Here is a 26164-nt window from a genome sequence, read left to right on the forward strand (position 1 = left end):
TTTTACAGAGAGAATATTTGAAATTATATACTTTTTCTTTTATAGATTTGTCTTTTTACATAATAATATATATTATAGTGTTAGTAGATGGCACAGATTTGTTAGAGGTCTAGGTAGAAAGTATGGGGAAAATTACCTTCGACCTTCACCTCGAATGCAATGACATCATCGACAGCATCACAGCTGAACTCCCCAGAATGTGAAAGCTGTGCTGATTGGATGACCAGTCTCCTTATGGAACCATCTGATTGGATGTCTGTTCCATTTTGTGAAGAGAGCTCTATTCCATCCTTGTACCACTTAACCTGGGCAGTGGGATCTGACAGCTTGCACTGTAGTACAATGGGCTGGCCTGCTTCAACTGATTTGTACCGCTCTACTTCTGGAACTGCTGAGAATTTCACTGGTGGAGCTGTGCAAGTAATGTTTCATTTAGAAGCTACTTTAAATATGTTAAAATACTTTCAGGCACATTTAATGGCCCACTTGGATAAAATTATTAAGATTATATTATTATTAAAACAAATGAAAAGTAATAATCATTTAATTGACAATAATAATCAATAATATGTTTTATTATTGACAATAACCTTTAAACCAATAAAATAATATCATTATATATTGTTTACATTTTGTCTCACAGATATTTTTTACCTTGAACATCCAGCATAAATGTCATGACATCATCAGCAAGGACACAGCTGTATACCCCAGAGTGACAGAGCTCTGCAGATCGGATGGCCACTCCCCTCATGGTGCCATCTGACTGAATGTCAGTTTCTTTATTTGGGATAAGCTCAACTCCATCCTTGGACCAGCAGACAAGGGCACTGGCGTCTGTGACGACACACTGTAGTGTAATGGGGCTGCCGGCTTCGACGCACTTGTTCCTCTCTGCCTCTGGAAGTTCAATGAATCTTGGTGATGCAGCTACGGGGAATTTATACAGAGAGAAATTACTGTTACCCACCAAATTATTTCAAAACAATCTGTGGGTTTTAACAGTTAATATTTAGCATTTAAATACCAGAGGCAAAGCAATGTATTATAAACAATGTCAGCGATGAATCACATATGTTTTGCTAAAGAGTGCCAAGACAAAGCCAGACAAAGAAGATGCAGTTGACACTACAACAAAGTACAGGGTTAATTCAGAATACAATCTCAATAAATTCATAGCAGCTGAAAAATCACCTTTAATATCCACGTTAAAATGGATGACATTATCTTTTGTCTTACAGCTGTACACTCCGGTATGGCATAACTCAGCTGATCGGACTGAAAGTGTCCTTGAGTTGCCATGAGACAGCATGTCTATACCAACTTGTGGAGAGAGCTCTATTCCATCCTTGTACCAGGAGACCTCGGCAGTTGGGTCTGAGAGCTCACACTGTAGTACAATGGGGCATCCTGGTTCAATGGACTTGTTCATCTCTACTTCAGGAATTGAAGCGAGTCTCTCTGGCAGAGCTATTGGGGTTTTTATATAAAAAGTCTTACCATAATAATACATATAAAAAGATATCAATTCAAGATAAGACATTCAAGGCCTATTTTATTTTAAAAATGAATATAGAATCACAGAAATACCAGGGGTTCAACAGTTACATTCACCATCCATAAGACGGCAGTGTACATAACTGTGTTTCCACAACAACTGGAGGAGGTAGATCATAAGAATATTCTTCACATTTTCCCAGACATATGACATAAACATTTGACACACTTTGGTCTATAATATAGACAATCTGTGTGGATGACAGACACATGTAAACTTGCATGAAATAACACATAAACATGAAGAAGATACACAACAAAAACAGACAATGTTAAATTCACAGACAGTGATGGTCAACAAACACCATGACGTTCAACAATGAAACAAGAGTAAAGATGTTATATTTTATTTTCCAGGTCAGCCCAGTTTGGCTAATAGCTCCAAGAATCCAGATTTCTTCTGTTCAAATGAAATGTCTCCATTTTATATTTAAGACAATTTGCCAATAAGTGGCTAACAGAAATTTGTCCTTCACAGTTAGTGATCTTAAGTACTTTGGGTATGTATAATTAAAAACAGATCATAAGACATGATTGACCATGGTTGACGCCAGTTCATTAGTAGATATTACATATATTTAAAGAAAAAAAAATGTACTAAAGGCAATTTTCTTTTATTAAATAATTATATGATCTGAATGTTATGTATTTGTATAATGAAGTTTTGGGATAAGACGTGATTAGAAAAAAAAAAACACGCAAACACCAGGAGAACATGCAAATATCCCGCAGTCAAGATAGATTTTAACCTACATCCTGCTGAGCCCCTGCCTCATCACATTCATTACTCAAGAAAAGGTTCTATAAGATATATTATTAGTATATATGGTTTAATGACTTTTAAAGATCAAAGCGTATTGTTTGGTGACTGCTACAACCCAGTCAACCAGAACAAAGCAAGACAGTTGAACACAGCAGAAACAGAGTTTAGGGAATCACCTTTGCTGTCCACATAAAACTGGGTGGCATCATCCCCTGTGTTACAGCTGTATATTCCAGAGTGACAGAAGTCTGCTGATTGGATAACCTGTGTTCTTATGTTGACTTCTGATTGGATATTAATTCCAAGCTTTGGGAGTTCGGTTCCATCCTTGTACCAGACCTGGTCAGAGGGGTCTGAGAGCTCACATGGTAGTATAATAGGTTGACCTGCCTCAACAGATTCGTGCCTCTCTACTTCTGGAAGTTCTACGAACTTCACTGATGGAGCTGAGGGGAGTTAAGTTTTACAGAGAAACACGTCAAAATTAACGTCAAAATTCCCAGCACCCAGAGATACTTGATTTATCATAAAGTAAGTTACAAGACAAGTTGATTAAAATAATTAATATAATACATACATATATAAAAGTTTGGAAAATCAGATTACTTTACGCCTCTGGGTCCATGACAATAAGTAAGGCTAATTTTAAATTTAGAAATACTGCTGGAAGAATCACCTTCATTGTCCACAGTAAACTTCAAAACATTATCTGTTGTCTTGCAGCTGTTCAGTCCAGCTTTGGCTATTTCAGCTAAAGGGACTGGCATTGTCCTTTGGATGTCTTCTATTTGGACATTTATTCCAGTTTGCGGGTGGAGTTCTGTTCCATCTGTTTTCCAAACCTGAGAGTTCGGATCTGAGAGCTCACACTGTGCTTCAGTGGGACAGCCTGCTTCAATTGACTTGCTCTTCTCAGATGCAGGAATCGGTGACAAAATTGCTGTTGAAGCTGGGATAATTATTGTATATAAAAATATATAAAAATGTATTGTAATCAATCAATGAATAATCTAAGCTGTGCTTTTAACTGAATAAAATTGATAAAAATTAACCACACTATAAGACTCTGTAGGAGTAAATAATTGGTAGCATATTTATGACACATACTTGAGGACTAAATTCCACAGAAATAATCAAACTCTCTTCCAAAGAGTTCCACTACACAAAAGAAAATGTTTTTTGATGATCTCATAGGAAGAAATGTAGCCAGTTTAAAGATACATTATTATCATTTCCTTTAGTTGCACAGGAAATACTTTGTGGGTGAAGAAAGTAAACTAAATACTAGCTTTTCAATTACAATAAATCTCTGCCATAAGCCTTAGCAAGAGTTCCAGTCTAAAGGCAGCAGTAGTAAAAATCCACCACAAAAAAGTTCTTGATTTGTGCACAAAGTTTTTTGCTGGGTTTCTTAAGTGAAGGATTTAAGAAAATAAAGAGGAAATTGAATAAAGACATTAACAACATAGACACTCACGACAAACACAGAGACAGGTTCAGAAAAGCCAAACTGTAAGATTGAAGAGTTGGAAATTTCTATGGCTATATAAAGTCACAGATACAGGTCACCACATAAACATGAACAAACAGTACAAAGACTGGCTACTAACTATGTTAGGAAAGCTCAATTCCTTTCAGTTCAATACTATGTCTGTCTCTGGGGTAATTACAGGAATGTACTCCCCAAAGTATAGGTTATACTATACTATAATATTTATGTTTCACTGTCAATCAGTGTAGCTCACGAATCTCATTATTATATATCAATCAAAGAACAATTACAGAGACTGTAAAGTAAAGAATTAAACAACACAGGAGGTTTTGTTTTGTGAATTTCATCAGAAATATTTTTTCCTGTTTTCCCTGGCCAACATTGTGATTAATTATACTTGGTTAACTTCATCATCTCTTTTTAAATCTACTATGCTGTTTCAAATTATTTGTTTATTACTATTATATTGTTTATGTCAAAATGAATTTGTTCATTTAAATATAGTTGTACAAGCTGTGTGTTGACCAGGACCGCATTAAGATACTCTTCACACATTTATTAATTTCCTGAAACTAATATCGTATTGCTTCTTGGGAAATATGTTTAGTAGAATGTTATTGCCACCAAAAACAATGATTTTTCTATGGTTACCTATGAAGCCAATAAAGTTAGCAATAACAAAATCTGCTACGATAGTTAGTTGCTTCTATATACCACAGCAGTTAAGGAATAAAGCACAGAAATAGCTTGAGAATCACCTTTGATGTCCACATAAAATTGGATGATATCATCCATTGTATTACAGCTGTATACTCCAGAGTGACAGATGTCTGCTGACTGGATAATCAGTGTCCTCATGGTGCCTTCTGATTGGATGTTTATTCCAGTCTTTGGGTGGAGCTCTATTCCATCCTTGGACCAGCAGACCTGGGCAGTGGGGTCTGAGACCTCACACTGCAGTATTATGGGGCAGCCTGGCTTAACACTCTTGTGTCTTTGAGCTTCAGGAACATCTGAGAACTTCACAGGTGGAGCTGTGGAATTTAATACGTATAAGAAATCCATTTTTTACTTAATAATAAAGTAAAACGCTGATTTAAAATAATATGAAAAAAACATGATTGCATTGATGCCTTTAAATTGGACATAAAATATAAAATTAACATTCACATTGCCTAAACTGATTATAATCTTTAAACATATGTTGGTTATATATAATTTTAAAACCAGGTCGTTTTTTAGGCATAATGTATAACATTAAATATTTAAACTACATTTTTATGCGTGAGATTGTATTTATCTTGATATAGAATCATTTTGGCACCTTAACTAAAATTACATTAATTTTGCATAACTAGATATGCTGTTAAATTACATTTTATTCAATTAAAAAAAATGTAAATACATACAGTAGTTGTGGTTAAGTGTAGCATAATTTTTTTCCCAAATATTTAATTCTTACTGATTAATGCTCAAGTTTGCTGGTCTAAGTTTTAAATCACCTTGAACATCCACTTTAAATGCAATTGCATCATCAACAGCTCCACAGCTGTACACTCCTGAGTGTGATATTTCTGCTGATTGGACGGTCAGTTTCCTGATATTCCCATCTGATTGGATGTCTAGACCAAGTTTTTGGTGGAGCTGCATTCCGTCCTTGTACCACCAGACCTTGGCAGCGGAATCTGAGATTTCACACTGCAGTATTATGGGGCAGCCCTGCTTAACACACTTGTGCCTTTGAGCTTCTGGAACATCTGAGAACTTCACAGGTGGAGCTGAGGATTTAAATACGTACAAAAAAATTTAATATCCACTTATATTAATTTCTGGGTATGCGTTCCTTAATAGGCCTACTTGTATTCAATAAGAAAAGCAAGCATATTTGTGAATAAACGCATTAAATAACATTAAATATTTCCCTGATAAATGACTGATCATTAATTATTACTGGACAGTTTCACGTATTAAGTTTTAAATCACCTTGAACATCGACTTTAAACGTAATAACATCGTCCAGAGCCACACATTTGTAAACTCCTGAGTGTGATGTTTCTGCTGAATCGATAGTCAGTTTCCTGATGTTTTCTTCTAACTGGAAGTTCATTCCAGTCTTTGAGTAGAGCTCTATTCCATCCTTGTACCACTGGACTTGGGCACTGGGGTCTGAGACCTCGCACTGCAGTATTATGGGGCAGCCTGGCTTCACATACTTGTGCCTTTGAGCTTCAGGAACATCTGAGAACTTCACCAGTGGGGCTGAGGAGTTTAACACGTATTTAAAAATTACGTCCATTTTTCTTACTTCAAAATAATAAATATAAACGTAATAAACAAAAACTTGTCACTGCCTTATCACTGCATTGATATTTAATAAATTATATTATCAGACAAATCTTAAAGTCATATTGAGCTCCCCTGAAATATGTATACATAATATACTGGACGTTCTTTTTCATAATTTTTAAACCCACGATACCCTAAGTATACTGTGAAATTTGAATTTGAAATGTATTTTCTTTTGCTTGGAATTTTTTTTGGATTATTGATAAATGAACATTAACTAAATTAAGGCAAATTTTTATTCATAGATCATTATTTTTTCTATAATAAGGTATGCATTTTAAATCATATTCACACTATTTGAAAAGTACGTCCTAAAATTATCGGCAACTTTTAATTATTCCTGTGGTTAAAAAAAACAATTAAATAAATTGCAATTGTAAAGTTTGTCACTTTAAATTTTGAATCACCTTGAACAACCACTTTAAATGTAATGTCATCCTCCACAACTGCACAGACATACAGTCCTGTGTGTGACATTTCTGCTGATTGGACAGTCAGTTTCCTGATGTTCCCGTCTGATTGGATGTCTATTCCAACTTGTGGGTGGAGTTCTATTCCATCCTTGTACCACCAGACCTGTGCAGTAGGGTCTGAAATCTCACACTGTAGTACAATGGGGCAGCCTTCTTCAATGGACTTGATCTTCTCAGCTTCAGAAAGATCTTTGAATCTCACTGGGGGAGCTATAGATATTTTTAGTCATTTTAATATAGAAATGATGACAATTATTGAATGCGATAGCTAAGATAAATAATGCATTTAGGAAAAAACAGTTATAAGCTGTACAAAAACAAAGATTATATCCTTCAAAAGTCAAGCTGCAGACATAGACAAGGTAATTGTGTTTGGTTATATATGAGAACACACAACCACAATAAAAAAGAATCTTAAATCACCTTTGACGTCCACATTAAACTCGACAGCATCACCCTCTGTCTTGCAGCTGTATACCCCAGAATGGATAAAATCAGCAGACTGAATAACCAGTCTTCTCATATTGTCATTTGATTGGATGTCTATTCCAGTCTTTGGCTGAAGTTCCATCCCATCCTTGTACCAGCAGACCTGGGCGCTTGAGTCTGAGAGCTCACACTGTAGGTCAATGGGCTGGCCTGCTTCAATGGACTTGTTCTTCTCTAATTCTGGAATCGCTGAAAATCTCAATGTTGGCACTATGGACTCTTCAGTGTGTCAAAGAAAGGTGAAATGATTATGAGAAAATATAATTTAAATGTTATGGATTTATATGTATATTATGTATAGCTACCTAGAAACACAGACATTAGATACTCATTACTTGTGATTTTGTATATTTAAGTTTAGTATGGTCACTATATAGTATTAAAATCCATGTCAAGTCTCACAAAGCATTTTAGTTGTTTAGTATTTTGAATTAATCCTGGCCTTTATTGCTTTAATTGCTTAATGTCAAGACAGAAGTGTTAGCGCACTGCTTTTTTCCAAGAAAACTGCATGTTAGTTTATGAATATAACTAGAGCATAGTTGCAGGTCACCTTTGACGTTCACATTAAACTGGACAGCATCATCCATTGCCTCACAGCTGTACAATCCTGTGTGAGAAAGCTCTGCGGACTGAATGATGAGCTGTCTTGTGGTGCCTTCTGATTTGATATCTTGTCCAGGCTTTGAGAGGAGCTCAGTGACATTCTTGTACCAGGATACCTGGGTAGTCGGGTCTGAGACCTCACAGTGCAACACAATGGGACAGCCGACGTTGACCGATGTACACCTCTCTAGTTCAGGAACCACTTTGAACTTGGTTGATGGAGCTAGAAGTGTTTTAAGTCATGAGAAAAAAATCATATTACTAAATGTGAATCATCAAGATAGACCTGCTGAATTTTCAAGAATTTTCAAGTTCTCAGATATGATTGCATAATGACACAAATGAAGAATTGGTTAGTATTGCTAAATATTACAAATGCCCACACCCAAAAAGTTGCTTAAGAATAACAGAAGCAAGGGTAGTATAATATACATTACACAAAAGTAATATATTCTCTTCATGGTGTTGATTATTTAAATCACCTTTAACATCCACCTTAAGTGTTAAGAGATCATCATCCACTTCACAACTGTATTCCTGTGAGTGACAGAGCTCTGACTGGGCAGCCAATCTTCTCATGCGGTCTTCAGACTGAATGTCCAATTCGGCTTGTGGTCTGCACTTTGTTTCATCCTTTTCTGTTTGCCTATGTGGTGCTGAGGGCTGGCATTGCCACAGTATTGGGCTGTCTGTTTCAATGGGCTTGCTCTTCTCTACTTCAGGAACTGCTGAGAATCTCTCTGAAGGTGCTACGGGTATTTTCATGTATAGAGAGAAAGGCTCTCAGTAAGCTATTGTTATATTCAAAGAAGGTTGTTTCAAATGAAACACATTTGTTATCCGTGCATATTTCAAAGAGTAAAAACATTAAGGAATGTCATTTAAATTATGTTCTTGTTATAAAGAGGTCCATGAAAAGAGCAAAGAAAATCCATTGGGAATTTAAGACATTTAAGAGGATCGACCACAGTAACTGTTGGTCTAAAAAGACAACCTTAATTCAGCGTTATTGATTTAGAAAAAAAAAATCACACAATAGTTTTGGATCATCTTCAGATGATTCATGCTTGCCTTCATTCATTCATTCATTCATTCATTCATTCATATAACTGAAACTCTTCATGAGGTCTATGGCAAATCAGAAACTTATCGTAGACAATACATTAGCATTAAGAGGTACATGGAGCACATAAAATCTTCCTTGTGTTTGTCTATGTTCCATTCCATAGGTACTTGGTTGAGCAGCATCTAACAGCAGGTGTTAGATGAGAAAAACATATACACTTACATGCTGTCGATGAATTCAGAGGAAACGGATATTCCGAGTTGCAAATTCTTGAACAATGTCATCAGCAAATAGGAAATTTCCAAGTCTTAATTATTAAGAGTAGGATGAAATACTTATTTAAAACATATTATATGAGAAAAAGATAGAGAGCAAATTCACCTTCAACATCCACCTTGAAAGTTATGACATCATCAGCAGTATCACAGCTGTACACCCCAGAGTGAAAGAAGCTTGCTGATTCGATAATCAATCTCCTTACAGAATCTACTGATTGGATCTCTAGCCCTGCTTGTGGGTGGAGCTGCTTTCCATCCTTGTACCAGCAGACCTGGGCAGTGGGGTTTGAGAGCTCACAATGTAGTACTATTGGGTTGCCTGCTTCAATTGACTTCAATTGCCCCTCAGCTTCAGGAATAGTTGAAAACGTCATTGGTGGAGCTACAGGCAATGATTCATAACAGAATCATGACAAATTAAATAATGTAGTCATTCTGGTTTGTTATCTGAGCAGTTCAATATAATTGATCTCATATTTTATAAAATAAACTGCACTTAAATATTACTGTATACTATATAACAAACTTCTAGAGAGAAACTTAGCAGCTATATTAGCCATGAGTGTATTTAATACATTCACAAGAACTGTCTGCTATGAGAGCCAGAGGACACAGCCATTAGTCGGACCAATAGAAATGCAAGGGATTAATTTTAGATACACTGATACGGAAACAGCCATAAATCACCTTTGTTATCCACGGTGCTCTGGACAGCGTCATCAGATATCTCACAACTGCACTCCCCAGAGTGAGGCAACTTTTCTAATTAGACAAAGCCAGAAAGAAAACAAGTTTACCAGGCGTGACCAGAAAGGTTAAAATAAGTCTAATTAGGAGAACTAAGTGAAACCAAAAATCACCTGCAACTTCCACATTTAAGTGGAGGTCATCATCAGTAGTCTTACAGCTGTACATCCCAGTGTGAGATAACTCAGCTGACTGGACTGACAGTGTCCTTGTGATGCCTTCTGATTGTATGTCAAGATCAGCTTTTGGTAATTGTTGTGTCCCATCTGTGTACCAGCAGACTGAGGGGTCTGAGCGCTCACACTGTAGTACAATGGGCTGGCCTGCTTCAATGGACTTGTTTTTCTCTGCTTCAGGAACAGATGAGAACCTCACTGGTGGGGCTACGAACGAGCGGATTGATTTAGTCATCCTAAATATGCCCCAAATATATTAAGTATTTATGTATTTAAAAGACTGTGTATTAGGAAGTAGTTGTTTTTAATGCCAGCATTATAGCTGCAAATCAGCTGAGAATTCTGAATTTGTAAAAAAGAGTGATAAAAAAAAATCAAGCGAGCAGAGTAGGCTAGCATTGTTAATTGCAATTGGACACACATCAAGTTAATTGTAAAACAAAGAAAAACCAAATAGTGGTAAATCACCTTGTAAATCTAGGTTAAACTGAATGGCATCATCCTTTGTCTCACAATTGTTTGTTCCAGAATTGGAGAACTCGGATGTCTGGACAACTACTGTCCTCGTGATGCCATTTGTTTGGTTGTCTATACCAGCTTGTGGGTGGAGCTCTTTTCCGTCCTCGTACCCGCAGACCTGGGCATTGGGGGGTGAGAGCTCGTGCTGCAGTACAATGGGGCAGCCTGGTTCAACGGACTTCGGTTTCTTTACTTCAGGAACAGCTGAGAACCTCAGTGGTAGAGCTACTGGTGGTGATTCTTAATAGAATCATGAAATGCGCATCAGTGTTATGTATTTTTTTGTGTGACAGATCCAGTTTTTGACCAATTTGTGATATTCAGAGTAAGTACTTCAAGAAACTTCAGAAAAAACAAAGCATCACAAACAGAACAAAGTATTCCACCAACAATTATCAACAAACTATTCTAATAACAATTATGGCTTAAACAAAGTAGACCACAATATTGTTAATAACATCCAGAATCGGTCTCTGGTACTCAGAAGAAACTAGATATCATCTTAACTACCATGCAATTGCTCAAGCTGTCACTATGAAAGTCCACTGCTTGAGAACGGTCCTATTCTATCATTCTACTTTGCAAGTTCATAGTATCATCTGAAAGTCCACACTGCAGTATATAGATATAGATAAGGTATCATTCCATCTCTCACCTTATAGCACAGCTGAGAAGGTACCAGGCAAAGCTTTAACCAAGGATTCATGACAGAATCATAATAAAATATTTTATGTATACTTTAAAAGGGTTGAAGGCTGGATGTAATTTCTATTAACATAGTTTCCTTGTTAAGTATGTATAATTAACACGCAACATCAAAGACTGACATTGTTAGTCACATCGTGAAAATGCTGGGTTAATTTTGAGAGAAGAAAAAACAAAAATGGTACAATCACCTTTGATGTCCACATGAAACTGTACGGAATCATCCTTTGTTTGGCAACTGTATAACCCAGAGTGCAAAGGTTCTGCTGACTGTACAGTCAGAGTTCTGACGCTGCCTTCTGATTGGATGTCTGTTCCACTGTGTGGGTGCAGTTCTGATCCATCTTTGTACCAGCACACCTGAGCAGTTGGGTCTGAGAGCTCACACTGTAGTACGATCGGGCAGCCTGCTTCAATGGACTTGTTCTTCTCTGTTTCAGACAGTGCAGTGAACCTCAGTAGTGGAGCTATAGATATTTTAAATTACTTTTAATATGGCAAACATCCTAAATATAACTTTGTCATTCGGTAGTTAAGTAACAGCTATTTGAAGTATAATTCATTATATAAGATATGTTTAAAATTTTATTATAGCAAGCCATTTTAAGAGTGATTGAAAATGCTAATTGAAGGTTGGGTTAAGAAACATTTTGTAAAGCACAGAATTATGAAGACTATGTCATTAAGACATATTCATGAAGACTATCGTTAAGACAAAGCCATAAATATGGCTCCAGACACAAGATGGCAATTATTGTTAGTTGCAAGAATAAACCAAAGTACTTGGTTAATTTTTTTCACAAAATTGGAAAAAAGCAAACTTTAAATCACCTTTTATGTCCACAATAAACTTGATGGCATCACCCTTTGTCTTGCAGGTATATACTCCAGAATGGATAAAATCAGCTGACCGGACAATCAAGGTTCTCATATTTCCATCTGATTGGATGTCTATTCCAGTCTTTGAGTGAAGCTCTATTCCATCCTTATACCAGCAGACCTGGGCCGTGGCGTCTGAGAGCTCACACTGCAGCACAATGGGCTGACCTGCTTCAAATGACTTGTTCCTCTCTACTTCAGGTATTGAGAAGAACCTCACTGGTGGAGCTATGGGTGTTTAATTAATTTTAAAGAAGATGTTTCTTCCTGGTAGTCAATGTGATATAATGATAATAATAATACTGTATATGTATATGTAAGAACCCACAGTTGCACTGGAACATTTCAGCAAGCACTGTAGTTGAAATAAACATATTCTAGAACAAATAGGCATATACTAGTATAAAGACCGATAAAAAATCTCAACAAGTCACTGAAATGTATGCAACCTGCCAGTTCTTACCTTCTACTTCCACATTGAATCTGATGACATCATCGATGGCATCACAGCTGTACACTCCTGAATGGGAGAACTCAGCTGAAGGGATGACAATCCTCCTCATAGTTCCCTCTGATTGGATGTGAAGATTATCAGATGTGTGTAGCTCCACCCCATTTTTGTACCAGTGGACTGGTGCCTGAGGATCCGACAACTCACAATACAGCACGATTGGGTTGCCAACTTCAATAAATTTATTCCGATCCATCTCTGAGAGGGGTTTAAATTTCACCAGTGGTGCTAGAAGTTCAAAAATACCACAAACAAGCAATTTGTATAATTATACATACAGGATCAGATATTAATAATGACTTTCCATTATAGAACTTTCAAAATAGGAAAAAATAAGTTTTCTGTGCTTTTGTTGTGTTATAATATGTTAAACTGTGACTCTTGCCACTACTGCAGTTCAGCCACCATAAATGAGTATTTTGTTTGACATACCTTGAATGTAGAGTGCAGCAGAATCTCTTACGCCATAGGCAATAAAAGTGATTTCCGCTCCATTGTCTGCCTCTTGCACCCCGCGAATACGCAGGGAATGGTGTGTTCGAGACCGTCGCATTAAAAATCTGTCATCATCCTGGATTTGGGTACCATTTAGAAACCACGTTCCGATAACAGAGGCTGAAAGGTCGATTGTGAAAGAAGCATCCTGACCTTCTGGGACAAGAGCATCTTGCAAGGGTGCTTGTATTTTGGCTACTGGGACTGAAAAAGAAATGATAAAAACAGGATCTATTGTCTTCCACATAGTTATATCTTTGCCAAGTTGCATTCGAAATTTATTTTATTAAATAGCATTGTCTATTATCACGAGATCTACAAACTCCCTGAGCAAATTCTGATTTCTTGGAAACAGGGGTGTAGATAGGAACAGAGTCCCAGGGACACTGACCCCTGCTGAAAGCTGATTGGTTCCCAAAGTGCCCCCTCCCTTGACACTCACCGATTCAAAACATATCATGGGCTAATAATAAGTTTTTCCCCTCTGTATCAATCACGGAGGGTATTATGCCCCCCACCTTAAAAAGTCATAGAATTGCCTCTGCTTGTGAGTTACTTACCAAGGTGGGCCGCTCTGGGGAAGTCCACATGGCCACTCTTGCCATACTTGTTGACACTACAGATGCGGAACCTGTAGTCCGCCTCACAGGGCACGCTGTCCCCAAGTATTTCCACTGAAGTGGCCGAGTCCGTGGTCAGACACTGCAGCCACTCCTGGGAGCCGACCTCCTGTCTCTCAAGGACATATCCTGAAGGTGGGTTTCTGCGGGAGTCATGTGCTGGGACCCAGGAAAGGAGGGCAGCATTGGCACGTTCCAAATTAATTTGAACATTGATCGGACAACTGGGCGGGCTGTGTCTGACAGCTGAGAAGAGGGGTAAACATAAATTAACAAATCAACAGGTCTATTGATTTTTGTGGTATTTAATGACTGTGTAAAATGCATCTTCTCTAACTGCAACACTGCACACTAACATTTCACCCTGAGATGCGACGACGTCTTCGATCTGCCCACGATGAAAGTCACCATGCCGGAATCTTGGGGCGAGGTGTTGACAAAAACTAGGATGTGAGTTTTGCCGAAGGACTTTAAAATGGTCTGATGAGTCTCTCTGAGCTCAACTCCATCTTTGTACCAGTGGATGTCCATTTCTTCCTCCTCCACCTCCACACAAAAGGCAGCATTTTCCCCTTCAAGAACATCCACTTTTCGTGGAAGCTTGCGCACAATCGTTCCTGTGGAAGACAGAACAAGGGACAACAGCCATTCATCATTTTTCAGTTGAATAGATAAATAACACTAATAAAGCAATAGCACCTAAATGGAACTCATCCCATGTACTACTGTGATGCAGGGTTATTTTGCAGCATGGCTGTTGTTCCATATACTCATTTAGGTATGTAGGCACCTAGGGCAGCCAAGGGTGAAGAGAGAGAACTTGTGTTATGTGAATTGTAGCAGGAGAAATTGCAACTGTGTCAGTTGATTCTCAATTACTTAATGGACGAAGAGAATTTATTATATTTTTCTAATGTTGTTTTTTTTTATTTCCACACTTGTTGTGTAACACAGGCACAAACTCACTAAACGCCACCGCTGGCAGTAGGACACTAACCTCTGACAGATACTTCAGCAATGCTCCGCCCTCCATCTGCCATCTCGCACAGATAGATGCCGTCATCGTCTGCTCCGATGTCGCGGATAGTTAGGCGTCGTTTTGTACCCCATTCTTCCATCCCGTACTTGGCCCCCGGCTGTAGCCGCCGGTCCTCTAGGTACCATGTCGTAGGCACTGAGTCCTCAGGGACCTCACACTCCAAGATGGCTAGGTCCCGCTCCCATACCTCAAGATCAGTGAGTGGTTGCTTGAACCGTACAAGGGGCTCTTGAGAAGGAAAGGGCGATTAAATACACTGCAGAGCGGTTGCTCTTAAAAACACTTGATAACAGCGACGTAGGTTGTAAACTAATGTGGTTCTCCATGCTAAATTACACTATAGATGAAGAGGAGAAAGTAAACTCCATTCAGCAGTGCCCATCATAAAAATGCTTACTTGTACCTCTTTGTTGAGATTTGTAATTAGTGTTTTACTTAATAATCGGCCATCTGCCATTTCACGTTATGCTATTCTAACAGTCAGCCTGCTAATATGCAGGTTAACTGAATTATAATGTAGATATGTCAAATGAGAAACGTTGATTAGACAGAAGCAGGAAATCTTTTATATTAATAGCTTCATGGCTTCAAATACAGTAGTCAACATTTTTGGGCAGCCATGTGATTTGTAGTAAACTATGCTAATGATGCACACATAAAAATAATACACATAAATACTTAGAGGCTAAAGAAAAAATTATACATTGAACTGTCACTAATACAGATACACCTTATTATGGAGTCATATGAGTGCTATATAAAAGAATAAAACTGTAAAAGAATAAGAAAATAAATACTGAATAAGAAAGTGGAATAAATACGAATTCAACAATAAGAAAATAAATGCTTTTCTTTAGTGATTTGCTCTTACAGTATTGCTACAGTATTTTGTTGCTTTTGCCACATTACTGATACTTAAACCGGCTTTTGCCGAATTGTTATAACTTTTACAGTATTTCTTTTGCTTTTCCCCTATTGCTTTTCCTTTTCTCAAAGGGCCAAGCTGTCAATCAGCTGGCTTTGGGCGGGTCTTCCGGCCTATGCTGAGTTATCAATAAGGGGCACCCACATGACGTGACAGTAGGCGGAATATTCTCTGGTTCCACCCACTGAGCATTTACTGTACGTTCAGCGTGAATGAGAAAACATATAAAATCAGCTATGCTGCAGCCTGTTTCGCCACTCAATCCGTCGGAAGCAATGTTCCGGTGGGAAGGCCAAAGCCAATTGAGAAAAACAATACGGAAAAAGCAATAAAGAAAAGCATTTATTTCTTTATTATTTTACAGATTTATTCTTTTTTGTGGAACTCCTGTGTTTCCATATCTTATAGTCATCTACTTTATTAGCATTCTTAACTATCCACAGTGAAGATAATCTGTTCCCCATATCCATGGTTAGGTTCAGGCCTCGATTACCGAGGCACCGTTGGGCTCATACTGTACCTTCTGTTTTTTTTTTCTTCTTCTTTTTTTTGGGGGGGTGTTCTGTGTTTTATTAATCACCGACGATTTGGAACACTACATAGGATTATAAACTATTTTAAGATAATTAAACTAGCCAAGCTTTCACCGCAGGCGTGAACAGTCGATGATGATTGGGCCAAAAATATGTGGTATTTCCATTATATTTATAAATATTTATACAGTTTTGTACTGTATAGTGTAATAAACGGTGTGCTGTTCCAGCTAAGTGTTTCTCCGTATGTGACAGGTGAAAATATATGACTGAAACTGAAATAAAACACAGAAAAGACTTAGGGGATGTCTAATCTAGCATAGCAGAGACACCGATAAGTGCTAACGTTAATCATCACCGGAAATACAAATAAATGATGCACAAACGTATACAGGCATGTATTATTATTGTCACTGCAATACAGTGAATCACCGTTAGCGTCCTTTTGAACATTACCTAACAAACAGTGCATAGAAAATAAATGTCATTTGTACATATTAAATAAGATACGAAACAAGTAAAAAAAACTCACAGTCTCAGTCTGCTTTTGAAGACACAAGAAAAGTATAAGACACTCGAAAACTTTAACCTTGCGCGCGTCCGTGCTTTTCACGCTACTCTAAGTTCGAATATATATATGGTACTACAATTAGGCATATACATCATACATACATATATATATATATATATATATACACACACACACACACACACACATTAGGCATATATATGTATATATGCCTAATGTATTGTGGGATAGGGATCCCTAATCCCACAATACATTAGGAATATACATCAAACTAATGAAGGGTATCGAAATAAAAGTGGATGGCAACTGATATGGCATATCAAAATAAAGGTCAATTATGCTAAACCATATACAACCTTCCTTCGCCGACCCAAATAAATCAGAGAGCAGAACAAACAGAATGGAAAAGAAACGGCGCGCTGCCATTTCCACGGCCAAAGTTCTTCCCCTTTGTCGGACTGCTGGTCGTACAGTGTGTCCGGGCGGTCGCTAAACAGGTAGGTCGCTAAGTGAGCAGTGTCTGTAATTAGCGGAGCAAAGTGAGCAGGTGTAATTATTTTTGTACTGTTACATTTAATGAATACATTTTTGGTTGCGTCTTCATATTTATGCATAGGAGAATTCAATCTATAACCAGTATACCATTTTGTCTAATATACTGGCGTGAGATTTTCAATTCAAGAAAAGTCTGTTCACACATTTAAATGTGTGTAAAAGTTTTATTACCTTGCAAATAGTCTGTATGGTTTGCAAACTATCCCTTTTGGTGTGGCTAATTTTAGGTTTATAATGGAATAATAAGGATTTGCCGAAAAATTTCTTTGGTAAGCGTGAGAGCCAGAAAGAGTGAGAGTTGGCACCCCATACGTAAGCGATACTGACATATTACATATCGTACGGAACTAATGTCAGGTAATTATTGGACAAACAACATATAAAACATTGATAGTAAATAAGCGTGATACTGATAGTAAAGTGTGATAAATGTATTTAATAAAATATTTAAAATGTATGAACGTGGAGAAACCCACAAATAAGATTAATTACGCAAGACTTAGCTGTAACTCCAACACAAGTTAGGATGGATCAATGGGCGGTTCTTCAAGCACGAGGAAAGGGGCGTGATGTTGTGCGCATGCGCAATACCCAACGGTTGGATTTTTCGTTAGGATGAAATGTTAGAACATCCAATCACAAATCACAAATTGATCTGCGGGCAGATTTAATAAGAATAATAAACATGTTTTCGGGTCATATAAGTAAAATATAAATAAAATGATGTGTCCTTTTTTGATCGCGATCGATTCTCCTATATCCAACAAGTAACGAACAAAAGCGACTTATGTATTCACCATTGTTTTGGGGAGGCAGTGTAGTTTCGAATTATATGTGAAGTTTAGTCTACGAACTTTTTTGCGTCTCCCATGCTTGTTATCATAAAGATCCCAGTTCTGTTGTGCGGTGTGTAATCAACACTGGAAAGTGACCAGGAGTTCCAAAGGTCAGCCCAGGAACTTGTAAAAACGGCCCAGGTTCCTGGAACTTAGGTGTGAAAGCCCTATTGGCGCTTTTCCACTAGCATATAGGAACCAAGCCGTACCTGAGCTGTACGGTGAAAGGTTAGTTTCAGCGTGGTCCCAGCTCGGATAATTAGCAATGGAATTGTAAATGAAATTCGCGGTCCTGCTCGGTTCTTGGTGACAGTGGAAAGGCGCCATATATTATGAACAGAAGGAAAATATAAATAGATAAAAATCAAACCCACAACCTGGAACATATGGCAGAAACAACAGGTAAACTGCCATGTTGTCATTCCATGTACATGTGCTGAACAATGTAATTTTTAATGTTAGTATTACAACTCTATAAATTGAAACTTAGTCGTATATTATAATGTATGCTTGCAATTCACTACCAGCTGATGCTGCAAATAAGGTAAGTGGGGTAAGTGGCAACTGTTAATCAAATTGTCTAAACATCTTGGGTAGGCCACAAACTGTAAGTGACACCGTGAAACAGTACCAGACGGTTGTAAACGAAGAATTTGAACCCTTGAGGGTGGTCATGAAAGTGCATATTTAACTGACAAATCACTGTTATCTTTGTAAGAAGACACATTTTCTTCATGCCGCAATATCCTGTCTTGCCAAATAAACCTTCAAAGATTCGTAGCTTCTTTACCCTGACACCTGTTTTATGAATGTAAGATGAATTTAAGTCATATTTAAAGCCCCAGCTACGATATAATGGTGTCTCGCAGGCATTCAGCCTCTTCCCTGGACCCTGTGGGAAATTTGAGTCCCTCCTACACCACTGGGGATGTTTGTTACATGTGCAGTCCCAGGGTCACATGGAACGAAAGTGAGTCTGCAGACCTCAGGGGTGCTGGAATCTGCCTTATGTAAATGGCACTGGCTTGGTCAGGTACATTTAGAAGTCCCATGGTGCATTTCAGGCAATTAAGACATTTCATTAATGCTCAGATAGATTAGGTAGCGGGGAGCGCTGATACATCAGGTGCCAAATAACTGACATATTGCACTAGCAGCTGGCTCACTAAAAATCTTTACCACACTTCAGTTTATCCATCAATGCTGATAGGATAGTAACAGCACAGATACCAATTACAAGGGCAGTTCCACACTGGGCATTTAACCAATTACAGTATGTCTACTGTAATTACTTTGTACTGTCCCAGCAATATTTGGGTGTACCATTGGACACTTCAAGCATAAAAAACATACAAAATCACACAGATCCTTGCTCTTAAGGCCAACTGTATATGGTTAACTTTTAACAGGTATTATGCTGAGATTCTGAGTGGAAATGCATCACATAAAATAATATTATGCACAAAGCCACATGTACCTTTCACGGAGAGATGCACAGCGCTGAGGGTCTGTCCTGCCGTGTTGGATGCTGCACAGACATAAACCCCATTGTCCTGTTGTTTACAGTAGAGCACTTTGAGCGTGAAATAACCTTCTCGGTCTTCATACAACAGATAACGGCGCCCAGACAGGATCAGCCTCCCGTCTTTCCGCCAGATTATCTCCGGTTTTGGTTTTCCTGTCACAAAGCATCGAAACTTGGCGTGTTTTCCTTCTGTAACTGCAAACATTTTCACTTTCGCCGAACTGGGAAGGGGGTCCTCTTTTACCCGTGTGGCCACCTGTCTGCCCCCCCGTTGTTTGCTCTGATGGGGTTTCCAGTGGCCGTTAGCGTACCCATTCCGGGTACTCTCCTCTTCATGTCCAGGGCCTGCATCAACTAACAGCACAGCCCCTGCTAATCCCTCTCCAAACTCATTTCTAGCCTTGCATGTATATACTCCACCATCAGGAGCCCGAGTCTTAAAAATCTTAAGCTGAAACCAGCCCCCATCCTGGTAGCCCACACTGAAATGTGTACTCTCAAAGATCTCACTGAGCTTTTTTCCATCCTTCTCCCAAACCACTTCAGGTCGGGGATTACCCCAAAGTTTGCATGAGAAGACAGCATCCTCTCCACGGCCCACCCTGGTTGAGAGGGGCTTGATGAGAAAGCGCGGTTTGTTTTCCTCTCGTAGCTCCATCTCCTGCGCCTCACCCTCCACCTTCAAAGTGGCAGCCGCATAGGTCTCCCCAATACTGTTCTTAGCCTTACAGATGTACTGGCCACTGTCCTCCATACTTGCTCCGGATATGATGAGATTGTAGACGTTTCCATCTTCGAACAGACGATAGCGGCCCTCGGGGTGAATCTGCTTGTTGTTCCTCTCCCAGATGACAGCTGGACGAGGGTCTCCGCCAATCTGGCATTTCAGGGCAGCATCAGTACCGCTTTGCACGACTACGGGGCGAGGGTAGGCCAAAAAACGGGGCGCACCACCAAATACATCCATGTCTCACGCCGCGTCACAGGCATGCAATCGCTGCCTGTCACCGAGGTGGGACAGAGTCCTCCTCTTCTTTATTGTACCAAAGCTTTAATGCTTTAAAACGTCTAAAAAAAACAAGAAAACAAATAAAACCTTAAGCTATTTTGAGAACGCACATTTTACGGTAATAATGTTGTTTCTATATGATGCATGAAGGCAGGTTGGCTTTAACATTTCAGTTAGATGTGAACTGTTTGTGTGTGTATGTGTGTGTGTGTGTGTGTGTGTGTGTGTGAGGGAACAAGCTGTGTTATCAGTGGCTATGGATTTAGAAATAGAGGACTCTCCCCAGAGTTGTGGGGTCATATTTCACAGGGCGTTTACTCCCCAGAACTTTCTAAGATAGCTTCTCTGTTTTTCAGGGGAGCCCGAGCCTACAGTCAGGGGGTGAATGGCCTTTCGTCCGGTCGTAACCGCAGCCACAGTGTATAGCCAACACAGCTGGTGCTGTATTTCAGTAAGAAAGTGCTTAAAATAGTTTGCCTAAATAAAGTTCTGTGAGAGGGCATGTGTCAGGTATCACAAAGCACACTCTGGAACAACACATGCTCAAACAAACATAAGTCTGACAACTCATATGTATGGAAACATGCTAACAAAATATGCTAAGTTTCCATCACACTGCTGTTGACAGCATATAATGAGAATTTGCACCATGTTTAAAATATATGGTCAGAATGATGTTAGATTGGCTGTTCCACGTAATGAACAGAGAGGACAGAAAGTTAAATAAACCCTTGCCGAAGAATCTGGGTTAGCAAGTTTGCATTGTTATGTCATTAAACAGTCTGGTCTTCTTGATTTATCTTTTCATATCTTGAGTTCATTATTGGGCTTGGTTACAGCAGCTGCAGTTCATAGTTATGGGGGAACCAGCTTGAGGCTTGCTCATGCCTTATATCAGCTTATACATATCACATGGTTTGTAGTTCCTGTCCTACCAATGTACAACAGTCTCCAACAGATGACCATCTCAAAACTCCCTCATGCTATAAACATCATATTCCCCCAGATACTTGCAGTGCCACAGTGAATATCTTTGTGAATCAAATCTCTATGACAGTTATAGTTTGAGATCATTAGCCAAATGTGTAAAAGTGACTCTACAAAACTGTTGAGTCCCTCTCTTCATGCTTAAGTTTCATATGTTGTAATAATTGCCTTCAGCAATGTTTATTGGTGACATTTGTCTGTCCATCGGATATAACTGGAATGAACGCTTATATCTCATGCTGTCATGCAGTCCATGGAGTCTGATTTAAAACAGCATGAACGGGTAGGAGAACAGATCATTATTTCAGCGGAATATTCTCCCATGCTCAGCAAGTGGCATTTTTTGTGTAACAGTTAACGAGAAGACGATGTTGTGACATCTTATCCGGTTGTCGGAAGTAATTAACCCCTGTGTCTGGTTCTCTAATTTAATTAGAATGACCCCTGGCCTCTCACATGACTTACCTCTCCTCTGTCCTCAGGGACAATATTGAGTGCACATTCCACTCTCCCTACTGCCGTCCCGCCAATGCAGGCCGACTTCTGCTTTGTCAGGCTCCCAAATTATTCCTCTGCGATTGGCTTGTCTTCTGTTTACAGTTGTAATCCTTTCTCTTAAGAGAGAACAAGTTGGTCTGTTTGCCCAGGTAGTCTATCTTACCATGGTGCAGTGATCCGTTTTGCGAGTGCTTATCTTGTCAAAAATCTTAGGATTTATTATATTGCTCCGTTGCTACTTCAACCATACTCGTGGGGATCTGGCAATCGCTATGGTCCTGAATCGTGTGATACCCTAAGTGTCATTGTTCATGGCGGACTGTTAAATGCTTTTGCAGCTGCTGCTGTCCCCTAAAAATACCATCGGCCTCGATGACAGCACTGAAGATAAGTAAGGCCCCTCCATTCACTTGCTAGCAAGAGCTAAACATAGATTGGATGGTAGATCCAGAGCAGAGTGCTGAGCTTACTTGAACCTTGCAATAAAACTGAAGGTGAAGAGTGGCATGGTGACCCTAGGAATTTAATCACTCTTTGATTTTTTTTGTTCCTTTGTTGTGACAAACAGAAAGGTTTATTGTATGGTTAGCAAGTGTTGGCTTCAGGTTATGTTGGTAGAGCATTGAGCATGATGTGTCTGCTCTTTACTGGCTAGCTGGGTGCTCTGCTTATAGGGATACCTAATGTCATATCGTCATCGGTAAAATGATATTTGAAATTCTGCACTAGAAGGCTTGTAGTACCTTTTGTTCCATTTTGATAGGAAGACGATCCAAATGCTGTTTCCTTGGTTTTCATGCCAACACTTTGCCTTTTTTTCAAGAATGGAATGTAAATATTTGCTCAAACCTGATGGAATATATTAGTCTCATTCTAATCCTCAGAATCCAGCATCAGTTATTATTGCTTTTCAGAATGCTGTATTCCAAGTAAATCCTCAGGAATGTGAGACAGATTGTGAGTGGCACTCGCAACAAAACACCAGGCCCTTGCTGAGAATCCTGATACAAAGCCAGCTATTTATGACACTCTTACACAGAACTAGGAGAGTTCTGGACATGATAACCACCTAGGAGTAATCAGTCACTGATGAAGTGAACCTGTAGCATAAAAAATGGCCTGATTATACATTTTTAAAATGTCCTTTTCCAGAACACCCGGAGCTGTGTCTTGGTGAGAACAGAATCTATTCCAGGACACACAGGGAAGAGGAAAGGTATAGATGGGTAGGGATGGCAATCCATCACTGGTCCCTATTCATATTGAAACAAAAACTATTTTATATGCTAAAGACTATTCAACTAATTATGATGATTATCTTTGTATAATTACATTTTACCATTAAAAAAGCATGCTGGGCATTAAAGAGCAAGACCTGCCAATGCAGTTTGTTTTTTCCATGGTACATAATAAAGTTATGTAGCAGTAAAAAAAAAAAATTTTTAGAAGCAGAGGGAATGAAAAATACAAAATTAAATCGAACCCAGATTTTTCAGCAATCTAACAGAACAAACTACATTTCAGCACCAACTATGAGAATTAAGGAGGTGATCCTGGGAAACACTTTTTCCAGTGTGTGTGCGGTATGCAGTGTGACTGGGAGATGCTGCGTGGGTGCAGAGAGCCGTGACCCTCAGCTGTTTAGAAACTCAAGTGTCACTGTCTCACAGTGCCACCTCTCTGGTTTCAGGCAGTGCAAGTAATATGATCTTACGCTGGACCTGAACTAGTGTTCCAGCAGTAAAAGCGGTTTACCCCAGCCAGTAAAACCAGAAGGGGTTAGCGGTCCTCTTCTGAAACTTCTATGTTCTCCCAAACTGTTAAAGAACATATTAGCTAACAAAGCTAATATGCCTGTCTGCCGCCTATCATCCTGAAAATGTAAAGAATTATCTTCCATCAATAAGAGGCTATTCGGATACAGTAATTAAACAGCATTTTAAAAAAATGGTCCTGAAAATCAGTATGATGAATAATGGAGATCACTAGCGGTCAGAAGCATTTGACAGGATACAGAAAGATCAGATCATCAAAGTCCTGCAGAGATGCATGGTTTACATTGGAATTCACTTATTGTGACAGAGTGTGTCTCACAAAAAGAGAAAGCATTAACTTTGTGCTGTAGTGATGTTAAATCAATCCAGAAATAATGGAGAAAAAGAAAAAAAAAAACATTAAAATTATGTAGTCCTCTGCACTACATTCTGTTACTCAAATATAAAAACTCACTGGCATACTTAAGAACGTACCAAGATATTGAATAGGATGTGTTGTCTGATTTATGGAGCATTTTGGTACAGAAGTGGTAATTATGGAACTTGGAAATTACTTTGCTATAATGTGATGTTTAAAGCATTACTATAACTAATTACATTGCAAATTGTGGAAATTACTTCACTAGCTTTTTGTGGAAGTGATGAAGGATTCATAATAGGTCTTGTGCATGAGAAACACAAAAACCTTTGCATTAAAGTATTAACTTTAAAAAAAAAATAAATGTTTTCTTAGATTTCATGTCTTTGCACTTTTACTTTTTTCATGTAACTAGAGTGCACCTTTAGAAACCCCCAGACGTTGCATGTGAGGTCAGGACTTCGAGTTACCACATGTGACATTCTGAATATAACAGTCTTTAATTCGGTTTTCATCAAGAGATCAGGTGTGTTTTATCGTTGAATTAAAATTAAGTTGTTTTTAAGTCTGAGTGACAGATATCCCTGTGACATCTGAACAGTGCGTGCAAAATAAGTGGGTGTCCTTTACTTCTGTGGGATCTATCACTACGTCAATACACTTGACTTCATTAGGAAACTATGTGCTCAGCAACACAAAGCAGCACAGAGGGCAAGGATGCCCTGACCATACTGGCATTTACATGCATGTGGATCTGATACTCCCCCTGGTGGATAGGAGCTGTAATCAATAATAATCAATAATTAATTTCAGTGCAAGTGTGGTACATCAATCATTACGATTTGCTTAATGTTAATTTCAAATGTTCTTTTGTTGTTAAGAATAGGATCCCAGATTAATCAAATCCAAAGGTAATCTCTTTTCCCTTTTTGTGATTTTTGTTCCATGTTAGTGGTTGGTCTTATCTGCAGATATATGATTTGTATGCATTGATGCAGTGACTAGAATTAGTTAAAAATTTGCAAAGATTTTCATTGTCACTACAGTACAGTTTGTATAATTAATTTGTTATTTCTTTACCAGTGTCATTCTTAGGCCAATCGGTGTACTTCTTCAGGCACCCTGCTTGCCCTGAGGACTGCAGATTTCTGTAATATGAATTGCCAAGATCAACATCATCCTGAAATGCCTCATTATACCACTTTGGCCCATCATGGGACCAGCAGACCCACTTTCTATGTCTGGCTGCTGTCCTGCAGCAATGCCAACTACATGCCTTTCAGGCCATTTGTATATAAGATGTATAGTCCAGTGCCAAGCGCAACAACTATTATTGCCTCACTTCCTTACCAATGAGAGAGGCCTGGGCTGTTTATACCCAAGCAATGGAAAAGCCAGAGCATGTACTTAATTGAAAAACCATGTTTTGGAACTGCCTCAATAGATAAGGAACCAAAGGAGTCAAAAGATATCCTGCATTTGTCTGGGATGCTTTTTATCTACATCTTAAAGTTTCCGAAGCTTTGAAACATTTAATCCATTTATATATGAAGAATATTTAAACATCATCATAACACTAATAAATAAAGACCTAAAGTGAGGCAGCACTGTGATTAGCACTGTTGCCTCGTACCTGCCATGCCTTGTCCAGCCCTGATACCTTTGTGGGGTTGGTGTCCAGCCCTGATATCTTTGTGGGGTTGGTTTCCAGCCCTGATACCTTTGTGGGGTTGGTTTCCAGCCCTGATACCTTTGTGGGGTTGGTTTCCAGCCCTGATACCTTTGTGGGGTTGGTTTCCAGCCCTGATACCTTTGTGGGGTTGGTTTCCAGCCCTGATACCTTTGTGGGGTTGGTGTCCAGCCCTGATACCTT

General features: G+C 38.8%; 1 protein-coding gene across 4 annotated transcripts in view; it reads right to left on the bottom strand.

Moving 5' to 3' along the window:
• Positions 1-22467, bottom strand: part of obsl1b (obscurin like cytoskeletal adaptor 1b) — a 41340-nt gene extending 18873 nt beyond the window's left edge. For 2 of the 4 annotated variants that reach the window (XM_023801796.1, XM_023801795.1), the window contains exons 1-25: positions 22126-22467; positions 19617-20732; positions 14720-14989; positions 14079-14339; positions 13663-13968; positions 13040-13306; positions 12560-12835; positions 12049-12324; positions 11409-11684; positions 10462-10752; positions 9931-10200; positions 9758-9832; positions 9174-9452; positions 8209-8475; positions 7674-7949; positions 7055-7339; positions 6566-6841; positions 5796-6071; positions 5315-5590; positions 4571-4846; positions 2997-3269; positions 2497-2766; positions 1195-1470; positions 655-930; positions 137-412 (exon numbers count right to left, since the gene is read on the bottom strand). In XM_023801796.1, coding sequence (XP_023657564.1) covers positions 137-412; positions 655-930; positions 1195-1470; positions 2497-2766; positions 2997-3269; positions 4571-4846; positions 5315-5590; positions 5796-6071; positions 6566-6841; positions 7055-7339; positions 7674-7949; positions 8209-8475; positions 9174-9452; positions 9758-9832; positions 9931-10200; positions 10462-10752; positions 11409-11684; positions 12049-12324; positions 12560-12835; positions 13040-13306; positions 13663-13968; positions 14079-14339; positions 14720-14989; positions 19617-20631 — 7165 coding nt within the window. In that variant the 5' untranslated portion in view covers positions 20632-20732; positions 22126-22467. The remainder of the gene's footprint in view (positions 1-136; positions 413-654; positions 931-1194; positions 1471-2496; positions 2767-2996; positions 3270-4570; positions 4847-5314; positions 5591-5795; positions 6072-6565; positions 6842-7054; positions 7340-7673; positions 7950-8208; positions 8476-9173; positions 9453-9757; positions 9833-9930; positions 10201-10461; positions 10753-11408; positions 11685-12048; positions 12325-12559; positions 12836-13039; positions 13307-13662; positions 13969-14078; positions 14340-14719; positions 14990-19616; positions 20733-22125) is intronic. The other 2 variants (XM_023801794.1, XM_072700424.1) reach the window with 2 other exon arrangements.
• Positions 22468-26164: the final 3697 nt, after the last annotated feature.

Source organism: Paramormyrops kingsleyae, chromosome 16 (genome assembly GCF_048594095.1).
Source record: "Paramormyrops kingsleyae isolate MSU_618 chromosome 16, PKINGS_0.4, whole genome shotgun sequence".
Lineage (NCBI taxonomy): Eukaryota > Metazoa > Chordata > Actinopteri > Osteoglossiformes > Mormyridae > Paramormyrops > Paramormyrops kingsleyae.